This window comes from Schistocerca americana, chromosome 3 (assembly GCF_021461395.2).
Source record: "Schistocerca americana isolate TAMUIC-IGC-003095 chromosome 3, iqSchAmer2.1, whole genome shotgun sequence".
NCBI lineage: Eukaryota > Metazoa > Arthropoda > Insecta > Orthoptera > Acrididae > Schistocerca > Schistocerca americana.
Genome location: NC_060121.1, coordinates 158,091,711 through 158,102,167, shown reverse-complemented (window position 1 = coordinate 158,102,167; position 10,457 = coordinate 158,091,711). Strand labels below are relative to the sequence as shown.

The window sequence follows — 10,457 nt, the reverse complement described above, 5'->3', positions numbered from 1 at the left end:
TAGCGCAGGCTGCTCTCTAGCGGCGGATTTGTGAAATACGCCAATGGTCCGTCTCACCCAGTGGGCTTGCTCTCCAGGATTTAACCTTCTTAAGACCAAGGTTTTGTTACTCTTGGAAGCTGTGAGAAAGGCAACATGCTGCTGAGACCGGATGACTGGGTAAACGTTTAACCTATTCAGTAACAGAGGAGTTGGATAAAAATATGTAAACACCGGGAGAAATGCATGCTTGGACATAAACACAGATGCTAACCAAGCCTGCGCGTTGCGCTGTTGCATTTTACCACGAATGGCGCCTGTGCGATGTCCTCAATACTTTGGAAGTGTCGCTCGTAGTCAGAGTACTCCTACGCAGCCGTGAGTGCATTACGTCTGCATCTACATCTACATCTGCATCTACATGGATACTCTGCAAATCACACTTAAGTGCCTGGCAGGGGGGGGTCATCGAACCACCTTCACAATAATTCTCTATTGTTCCATTTTCGAAGACCACGTGGTAAAAAAGAACACCTACGTCTTTCCGTCCGACCTCTGATGTCCCTTATTTTATTATGATAATCGTTTCTCCCTATGTAAGTAGGCGTCAACAAAATATTTTCACGTTCGGAGGAGAAAGTTGGTGATCGAAATTTCGTGAGAGGATTCTACCAAAACAACAAACGCCTTTGTTTTAATGGTGCCCATCCCAAATTCTGTATCATGTCGGTGACACTCTGTCCCCTGTTTCGCTATAATACAGAACGAGCTACTTTTTTTTCAAATTTCTCGATGTACTCCATCAGTCCTATCTGGTAAGGATCGCATACCGCGCAGCAGTATTCTACAAGAGGACGGACAAGCATAATGTAAGAGGTCTCTTTAGTAGATCTGTTACATTTTCTAAGTGTCCTGCAAATGAAACGCAGTCTTTGGTTAAGCTTCTGCACATCATTTTCTGTGTGTCCCTTCCAATTTTAGTTGTTCATAATTGTAATTCCTAGGCATTTAGTTGAATTTGCGGCCTTTAGAATTGACTGATTTAACGTGTACCCGAAGTTTAACGGTTTCCTTTCAGCGCTCGTGTGGATGACCTCATACTTTTCGTCACTTAGGGTCAACTGCCAATCTTCGCACCATTCAGATATCTTTTATAAATCGTTTTGCAGTTTGTTTTGATCTTCTGATCAGTTTACTAGACGATAAACGACAGCATCATCTGCAAACAACCTAAGACGGCTGCTCAGATTGTCTCCTAAATCGTGTATATACATAAGGAGCTGAAGAGGGCATATAAGACAACCTTAGGGAAAGCCAGATATCACTTCTGTTTTACTCGATGACTTTCCGTCGATGATTTGACAGAAATCACGAAACAAGTCATATAACTGACACGATATTCGATAAGCACGCAATATCACTACAGGCTGCTTGTCTGGTGCAGTGCGACACAAGTCGAAGCCAAGTGAAATCGTACGTGAACACACTGTTGTTGCTCGCGTGGCGGCTGCTTCGGTGACGGAGTCAACCGAAGTGTTTGGTTTTTCATGAAGCGCTGTATCGTAGATTCATACCACATACATGAAAAAGATTATAAGATGATTTACAAAGCGGACGAAAGTGTGTGTTGAGTGATCGTGACAGACGGTCACTGAAGAGGATTGTGACGAAAAATAAGAGGACGACAGCTGTAAATTTGTCTGCAGAACTGATGGTCGCACGCGCGACAGCACCAAAGCAACAAGAAGGGAGTTCTTCATGCCAAGAACTGCGGGGCGGGTTGGAATTCCAGAACTACACTACTGGCCATTAAAATTATTACACAACGAAGATGACGTGCTACAGACGCGAAATTTAACCGACAGCAACAAGATCCTGTGATATGCAAATGATTAACTTTTCAGAGCATTCACACAAGATTGGCACCGGTGGCGACACCTACAGCGTGCTGACATGGGGAATGTTTCCAACCAATTTCTCATACACAAACAGCAGTTGACCGCCGTTGGCTGGTGAAACGTTGTCGTGATGCCACGTGTAAGGAGGAGAAATGCGTACCATCACGTTTCCGACTTGGATAAAGGTCGGATTGTAGTCTATCACGATTGCCGTTTATCGTATCGCGACGTTGCTGCTCGCGTTGGCCGAGATCCAATGACTGTTAGTAGAATATGGAATCGGTGGGTTCAGTATGGTAATACGTAACGCCGTGCTGGATCCCAACGGCCTCGTATCACTAGCAGTTGAGATGACAGGTACCTTATCCGCATGGCTGTAACGGATCGTGCAGCCACGTCTCGATCCCTGAGTCAACAGATGGGGACGTTTGCAAGACAACCATCTGCACGAACACTTCAACGACGTTTGCAGCAGCATGGACTATAGGCTCGGAGACCATGGCTGAGGTTACCCTTGACGCTGCATCACAGACAGGAGCGCCTGCGATGGTGTACTCAACGACGAACCTGGGTGCACGAATGGCAAAACCTCATTTTTTCGGATGAATCCAGGTTCTGTTTAGAGCATCATGATCGTCGCATCCGTGTTTGGCGACATCGCGGTGAACGCACATTGGAAGTGTGTATTCGTGATCGCCATACTGGCGCATCACCCGGCGTGATGGTATGGGGTGCCACTGGTTACACGTCTCGGTCACCTCTTGTTCGCATTGACGGCACTTTCAACAGTGGACGTTACATTTCAGATGTATTACGGCCTGTGGCTCTACCCTTCATTCGATCCCTGCGAAACCCTACATTTCAGTAGGATAATGCACGACTACATGTTGCAGGTCCCGTACGGGCCTTTCTGGACACAGAAAATGTTCGATTGCTGCCCTGGCCAGCACATTCTCCACGATCTCTCACCAATTGAAAACGTCTGGTCAATGGTGGCCGAGCAACTGACTCGTCGCAATACGCCAGTCACTACTCTTGATGAACTGTTGTATCGTGTTGAAGCTGCATGGACAACTGTACCTGTACACGCCATCCAAGCTCTGTCTGACTCAATTACGGCCAGAGGTGGTTGTTCTGGGTACTGATTTCTCACGATCTATGCACCCAAATTACGTGAAAATTAATCACGTCAGTTCTACTATAATATATTTGTCCAATGAATACCCGTTTATCATCTGTATTTCTTCTTGGTGTAGCAATTTTAATGACCAGTAGCGTACTCATCAGTGATGAAACTGTCCATAACAGGAACACGTGGTGCCCGCACAATAATGGCTGGACTGTGGCACAACAGAAGTGTGTCACTCGTTCGGATGAGTCTTGTTTCACACTGCTTCTGTTGTATCCACAAATCCAACCAACCAACCAACTCGTGCACGCGCGCCGTGACCGTGACATCGCTGGCCACAGTTCCCGTCGCGGCCGTCGGCGTCTCAGGGCGTTACCATCGACGGAAGAGGTCGCGCCATGGCTGAGCTCGGGTCTGCAGCACCCTCTGCCTATTGCATATAAGGAGGAGCTCTGGCCCCGAGAAGCACTTCGAGGGTTGGATACCCTCACTTGCTCATCGAGGACCCGCACTGCCTGGGCTACTCTCAGGGTGTATCTTCGACGTGGAAGAGCCCCGACCGTGCCTGTCATTTTGTTGCCCGTCTGCACGCCGTCTCTCGGTGCTCGCCGCTTCTTCTGCCGCCGCCTGGTCGCCGTCTCTCGGTGCTCGCCGCTTCTTCTGCCTCCGCCTGGTCGCCGTCTCTCGGTGCTCGCCGCTTCTTCTGCCGCCGCCGCCGCCGCCGCCGCCGCCATCACTCGGTGCTCGCCGCTTCTTCTGCCGCCGCCTGGTCGCCGTCTCTCGGTGCTCGCCGCTTCTTCTGCCGCCGCCGCCGCCATCACTCGGTGCTCGCCGCTTCTTCTGCCGCCGCCTGGTCGCCGTCTCTCGGTAATCGCCGCTTCTTCTGCCGCCGCCTGTCGGTGCACGCTGCTTTTTCTGACGCCGCCTGGTCGCAGTCTCTCGGTGCTCACCGCTTCTTCTGCCGCCGCCGCTGACGCCGTCTCTCGGTGCTCGCCGCTTCTGCTGCCGCTCCCGCCATCACTCGGTACTCGCCGCTTCTTCTGCCGCCGCCTGGTCGCCGTCTCTCGGTGCTCGCCGCTTCTTCTGCCGCCGCCTGGTCGCCATCTGTCGGTGCACGCTGCTTTTTCTGCCACCGCCTGGTCGCCGTCTCTCGGTGCTCGCCGCTTCTTCTGCCGCCGCCGCCATCACTCGGTGCTCGCCGCTTCTTCTGCCGCCGCCTGTCGGTGCACGCTGCTTTTTCTGCCGCCGCCTGGTCGCCGTCTCGCGGTGCTCGCCGCTTCTTCTGCCGCCGCCTGGTCGCCGTCTCGCGGTGCTCGCCGCTTCTTCTGCCGCCGCCTGGTCGCCGTCTCGCGGTGCTCGCCGCTTCTTCTGCCGCCGCCTGGTCGCCGTCTCGCGGTACTCGCCGCTTCTTCTGCCGCCGCCTGGTCGCCGTCTGTCGGTGCTCGCCGCTTCTTCTGCCGCCGCCTGGTCGCCATCTGTCGGTGCACGCTGCTTCTTCTGCCGCCGCCGCTGACGCCGTCTCTCGGTGCTCGCCGCTTCTTCTGCCGCCGCCGCTGACGCCGTCTCTCGGTGCTCGCCGCTTCTTCTGGCGCCGCCGCTGACGCCGTCTCTCGGTGCTCGCCGCTTCTTCTGGCGCCGCCGCTGACGCCGTCTCTCGGTGCTCGCCGCTTCTGCTGCCGCTCCCGCCATCACTCGGTACTCGCCGCTTCTTCTGCCGCCGCCTGGTCGCCGTCTCTCGGTGCTCGCCGCTTCTTCTGCCGCCGCCTGGTCGCCATCTGTCGGTGCACGCTGCTTTTTCTGCCACCGCCTGGTCGCCGTCTCTCGGTGCTCGCCGCTTCTTCTGCCGCCGCCGCCATCACTCGGTGCTCGCCGCTTCTTCTGCCGCCGCCTGTCGGTGCACGCTGCTTTTTCTGCCGCCGCCTGGTCGCCGTCTCGCGGTGCTCGCCGCTTCTTCTGCCGCCGCCTGGTCGCCGTCTCGCGGTGCTCGCCGCTTCTTCTGCCGCCGCCTGGTCGCCGTCTCGCGGTGCTCGCCGCTTCTTCTGCCGCCGCCTGGTCGCCGTCTCGCGGTACTCGCCGCTTCTTCTGCCGCCGCCTGGTCGCCGTCTGTCGGTGCTCGCCGCTTCTTCTGCCGCCGCCTGGTCGCCATCTGTCGGTGCACGCTGCTTCTTCTGCCGCCGCCGCTGACGCCGTCTCTCGGTGCTCGCCGCTTCTTCTGCCGCCGCCGCTGACGCCGTCTCTCGGTGCTCGCCGCTTCTTCTGGCGCCGCCGCTGACGCCGTCTCTCGGTGCTCGCCGCTTCTTCTGGCGCCGCCGCTGACGCCGTCTCTCGGTGCTCGCCGCTTCTTCTGGCGCCGCCGCTGACGCCGTCTCTCGGTGCTCGCCGCTTCTTCTGGCGCCGCCGCTGACGCCGTCTCTCGGTGCTCGCCGCTTCTTCTGGCGCCGCCGCTGACACCGTCTCTCGGTGCTCGCCGCTTCTTCTGCCGCCGCCTGTCGGTGCACGCTGCTTTTTCTGACGCCGCCTGGTCGCAGTCTCTCGGTGCTCACCGCTTCTTCTGCCGCCGCCGCTGACGCCGTCTCTCGGTGCTCGCCGCTTCTGCTGCCGCTCCCGCCATCACTCGGTACTCGCCGCTTCTTCTGCCGCCGCCTGGTCGCCGTCTCTCGGTGCTCGCCGCTTCTTCTGCCGCCGCCTGGTCGCCATCTGTCGGTGCACGCTGCTTTTTCTGCCACCGCCTGGTCGCCGTCTCTCGGTGCTCGCCGCTTCTTCTGCCGCCGCCGCCATCACTCGGTGCTCGCCGCTTCTTCTGCCGCCGCCTGTCGGTGCACGCTGCTTTTTCTGCCGCCGCCTGGTCGCCGTCTCGCGGTGCTCGCCGCTTCTTCTGCCGCCGCCTGGTCGCCGTCTCGCGGTGCTCGCCGCTTCTTCTGCCGCCGCCTGGTCGCCGTCTCGCGGTGCTCGCCGCTTCTTCTGCCGCCGCCTGGTAGCCGTCTCGCGGTACTCGCCGCTTCTTCTGCCGCCGCCTGGTCGCCGTCTGTCGGTGCTCGCCGCTTCTTCTGCCGCCGCCTGGTCGCCATCTGTCGGTGCACGCTGCTTCTTCTGCCGCCGCCGCTGACGCCGTCTCTCGGTGCTCGCCGCTTCTTCTGCCGCCGCCGCTGACGCCGTCTCTCGGTGCTCGCCGCTTCTTCTGGCGCCGCCGCTGACGCCGTCTCTCGGTGCTCGCCGCTTCTTCTGGCGCCGCCGCTGACGCCGTCTCTCGGTGCTCGCCGCTTCTTCTGGCGCCGCCGCTGACGCCGTCTCTCGGTGCTCGCCGCTTCTTCTGGCGCCGCCGCTGACGCCGTCTCTCGGTGCTCGCCGCTTCTTCTGGCGCCGCCGCTGACACCGTCTCTCGGTGCTCGCCGCTTCTTCTGGCGCCGCCGCTGACGCCGTCTCTCGGTGCTCGCCGCTTCTTCTGGCGCCGCCGCTGACGCCATCTCTCAGTACTCGCCGCTTCTGGCGCCGCCGCTGACGCCGTCTCTCGGTGCTCGCCGCTTCTTCTGGCGCCGCCGCTGACGCCGTCTCTCGGTGCTCGCCGCTTCTTCTGGCGCCGCCGCTGACGCCGTCTCTCGGTGCTCGCCGCTTCTGGCGCCGCCGCTGACGCCGTCTCTCGGTGCTCGCCGCTTCTTCTGGCGCCGCCGCTGACGCCGTCTCTCGGTGCTCGCCACTTCTTCTGGCGCCGCCGCTGACGCCGTCTCTCGGTGCTCGCCACTTCTTCTGGCGCCGCCGCTGACGCCGTCTCTCGGTGCTCGCCGCTTCTGGCGCCGCCGCTGACGCCGACTCTCGGTGCTCGCCGCTTCTTCTGGCGCCGCCGCTGACGCCGTCTCTCGGTGCTCGCCGCTTCTTCTGGCGCCGCCGCTGACGCCATCTCTCGGTACTCGCCGCTTCTGGCGCCGCCGCTGACGCCGTCTCTCGGTGCTCGCCGCTTCTTCTGGCGCCGCCGCTGACGCTGTCTCTCGGTGCTCGCCGCTTCTTCTGGCGCCGCCGCTGACGCCGTCTCTCGGTGCTCGCCGCTTCTGGCGCCGCCGCTGACGCCGTCTCTCGGTGCTCGCCGCTTCTTCTGGCGCCGCCGCTGACGCCGTCTCTCGGTGCTCGCCGCTTCTTCTGGCGCCGCCGCTGACGCCGTCTCTCGGTGCTCGCCGCTTCTTCTGACGCCGCCGCTGACGCCGTCTCTCGGTGCTCGCCGCTTCTTCTGGCGCCGCCGCTGACGCCGTCTCTCGGTGCTCGCCACTTCTTCTGGCGCCGCCGCTGACGCCGTCTCTCGGTGCTCGCCGCTTCTTCTGGCGCCGCCGCTGACGCCGTCTCTCGGTGCTCGCCACTTCTTCTGGCGCCGCCGCTGACGCCGTCTCTCGGTGCTCGCCACTTCTTCTGGCGCCGCCGCTGACGCCGTCTCTCGGTGCTCGCCGCTTCTTCTGGCGCCGCCGCTGACGCCGTCTCTCGGTGCTCGCCGCTTCTTCTGGCGCCGCCGCTGACGCCGTCTCTCGGTGCTCGCCGCTTCTTCTGGCGCCGCCGCTGACGCCGTCTCTCGGTGCTCGCTGCTTCTTCTGGCGCCGCCGCTGACGCCGTCTCTCGGTGCTCGCTGCTTCTGCCGCCGCCGCCGCCATCTCTCGGTACTCGCCGCTTCTGGCGCCGCCGCTGACGCCGTCTCTCGGTGCTCGCCGCTTCTTCTGGCGCCGCCGCTGACGCCGTCTCTCGGTGCTCGCCGCTTCTTCTGGCGCCGCCGCTGACGCCGTCTCTCGGTGCTCGCTGCTTCTGCCGCCGCCGCCGCCATCTCTCGGTACTCGCCGCTTCTGGCGCCGCCGCTGACGCCGTCTCTCGGTGCTCGCCGCTTCTTCTGGCGCCGCCGCTGACGCCGTCTCTCGGTGCTCGCCGCTTCTTCTGGCGCCGCCGCTGACGCCGTCTCTCGGTGCTCGCCGCTTCTTCTGGCGCCGCCGCTGACGCCGTCTCTCGGTGCTCGCCGCTTCTTCTGGCGCCGCCGCTGACGCCGTCTCTCGGTGCTCGCCGCTTCTGGCGCCGCCGCTGACGCCGTCTCTCGGTGCTCGCCGCTTCTTTTGGCGCCGCCGCTGACGCCGTCTCTCGGTACTCGCCGCTTCTGGCGCCGCCGCTGACGCCGTCTCTCGGTGCTCGCCGCTTCTTCTGGCGCCGCCGCTGACGCCGTCTCTCGGTGCTCGCCGCTTCTTCTGGCGCCGCCGCTGACGCCGTCTCTCGGTGCTCGCTGCTTCTTCTGGCGCCGCCGCTGACGCCGTCTCTCGGTGCTCGCTGCTTCTGCCGCCGCCGCCGCCATCTCTCGGTACTCGCCGCTTCTGGCGCCGCCGCTGACGCCGTCTCTCGGTGCTCGCCGCTTCTTCTGGCGCCGCCGCTGACGCCGTCTCTCGGTGCTCGCCGCTTCTTCTGGCGCCGCCGCTGACGCCGTCTCTCGGTGCTCGCTGCTTCTGCCGCCGCCGCCGCCATCTCTCGGTACTCGCCGCTTCTGGCGCCGCCGCTGACGCCGTCTCTCGGTGCTCGCCGCTTCTTCTGGCGCCGCCGCTGACGCCGTCTCTCGGTGCTCGCCGCTTCTTCTGGCGCCGCCGCTGACGCCGTCTCTCGGTGCTCGCCGCTTCTTCTGGCGCCGCCGCTGACGCCGTCTCTCGGTGCTCGCCGCTTCTTCCGGCGCCGCCGCTGACGCCGTCTCTCGGTGCTCGCCGCTTCTGGCGCCGCCGCTGACGCCGTCTCTCGGTGCTCGCCGCTTCTTCTGGCGCCGCCGCTGACGCCGTCTCTCGGTGCTCGCCGCTTCTGGCGCCGCCGCTGACGCCGTCTCTCGGTGCTCGCCACTTCTTCTGGCGCCGCCGCTGACGCCGTCTCTCGGTGCTCGCCACTTCTTCTGGCGCCGCCGCTGACGCCGTCTCTCGGTGCTCACCGCTTCTTCTGGCGCCGCCGCTGACGCCGTCTCTCGGTGCTCGCCACTTCTTCTGGCGCCGCCGCTGACGCCGTCTCTCGGTACTCGCCGCTTCTTCTGGCGCCGCCGCTGACGCCGTCTCTCGGTGCTCGCCGCTTCTTCTGGCGCCGCCGCTGACGCCGTCTCTCGGTGCTCGCCGCTTCTTCTGGCGCCGCCGCTGACGCCGTCTCTCGGTGCTCGCCCCTTCTTCTGGCGCCGCCGATGCCGCCGTCTCTCGGTGCTCGCCCCTTCTTCTGGCGCCGCCGATGCCGCCGTCTCTCGGTGCTCGCCGCTTCTTCTGCCGCCACCTGGTCGCCGTCTCTCGGTGCTCACCGCTTCTTCTGCTGCCGCCGTCGTCTCTCAGTGCTCGCTGCTTCTTCTGCTGCCACCGTCTCTCGGTGTTCGCTGCTGCCTGCAATCATGGACGCCCCAACTACCACCATCATCTACACCTCCCCTTCACCTGCCCCACTGTAACGTAATGGAGTGCTTCCTCTGGGATTAACCCGTTTCATCCACCTCCCCTACTCACAGTCTCCTCCCCATCACTGTATCCCCACCTGTATGTCACTCCTCCTGCTGCTGCTGCTCCTGCTCCTGCTCCTGCTCCTGCCTCTGTCTCTGTCCCTGCTACCACCCCCGCCTCCCGCTCCTGTCGCCCGCCGAGACGACTTTCCCTCTCTCCCCCTGCAACTACCCCTGCTTCTCCTGCCCGAGTCATCGCCTGCCATGCCACAGTCGCCGCCACAGAGCGCCCTACCCTCTCATCCGGTGCTAGTGCCTCACAGGAGGGCCCTGCCTCCCACCTCCTCCCATCCAGTCCCTCATCCCTCCTCCCAGACAACACCCGCCAAAAAATCTTCCAAACAGCCCAGTGGCGACCTCTCCTCTACTCTCTCATCCAAAAAGCCACTGCCCACCCTATCTCCCACTGACCCTGCTATGCATACCACCCCACCTCCCTCCTCTCCAGCCCCCTCCCTGTATACCTTTGTCCTAGCCAACCCTGATCCGAAATTCCTGGATGCCCACATCCTCACCCTTGAAATCCGGAAGTACATCCCCAGTGCACCCATCACCCAACTTATCCCTCAAAGAGACTTCTCATCAAGTCTCCCTCTCCCTCCTTCCATACTGAACTCCTCCAGCGCCTTCCCCGCATCACCTTTGGGTCCCATGCATCCCTCACTCCATTCCTTACATCCTCCTCTCCTCGTCAGCCCCAAACCTCATTGCCATCATCACAAAACTCTGCCCTGTGGTCATGGAGGGTGAGGTGTTGGCGGAACTGAATGCCCACCCCACATTGGAAGTCCACTCCACCCGCCATATTTACAACTCCTCTGGCCCTACTTTCCTCATGCATATATTTACAGAGTCCGCTTCCTCCATCGACCACCTCCTCACACAGGGAGCCCTGACTTTCAACCGCCACCACCCTGTTGACCCGTCCCGTTCCGTTCCCCTCTTCAATCCTACCGCTGCCAGCGTTGTCTTCTGTACAACGACC

General features: G+C 61.8%; 1 protein-coding gene across 1 annotated transcript in view; it reads right to left on the bottom strand.

Annotated features, from left to right (window-relative positions):
- Positions 1 to 4,023: 4,023 nt before the first annotated feature.
- LOC124605939 (trichohyalin-like) overlaps positions 4,024 to 10,457 on the bottom strand; it is a 97,654-nt gene continuing 91,220 nt past the window's right edge. The window contains exons 2-3 of the mRNA XM_047137898.1: positions 5,575 to 9,291; positions 4,024 to 5,492 (exon numbers count right to left, since the gene is read on the bottom strand). Coding sequence (XP_046993854.1) covers positions 4,024 to 5,492; positions 5,575 to 9,291 — 5,186 coding nt within the window. The remainder of the gene's footprint in view (positions 5,493 to 5,574; positions 9,292 to 10,457) is intronic.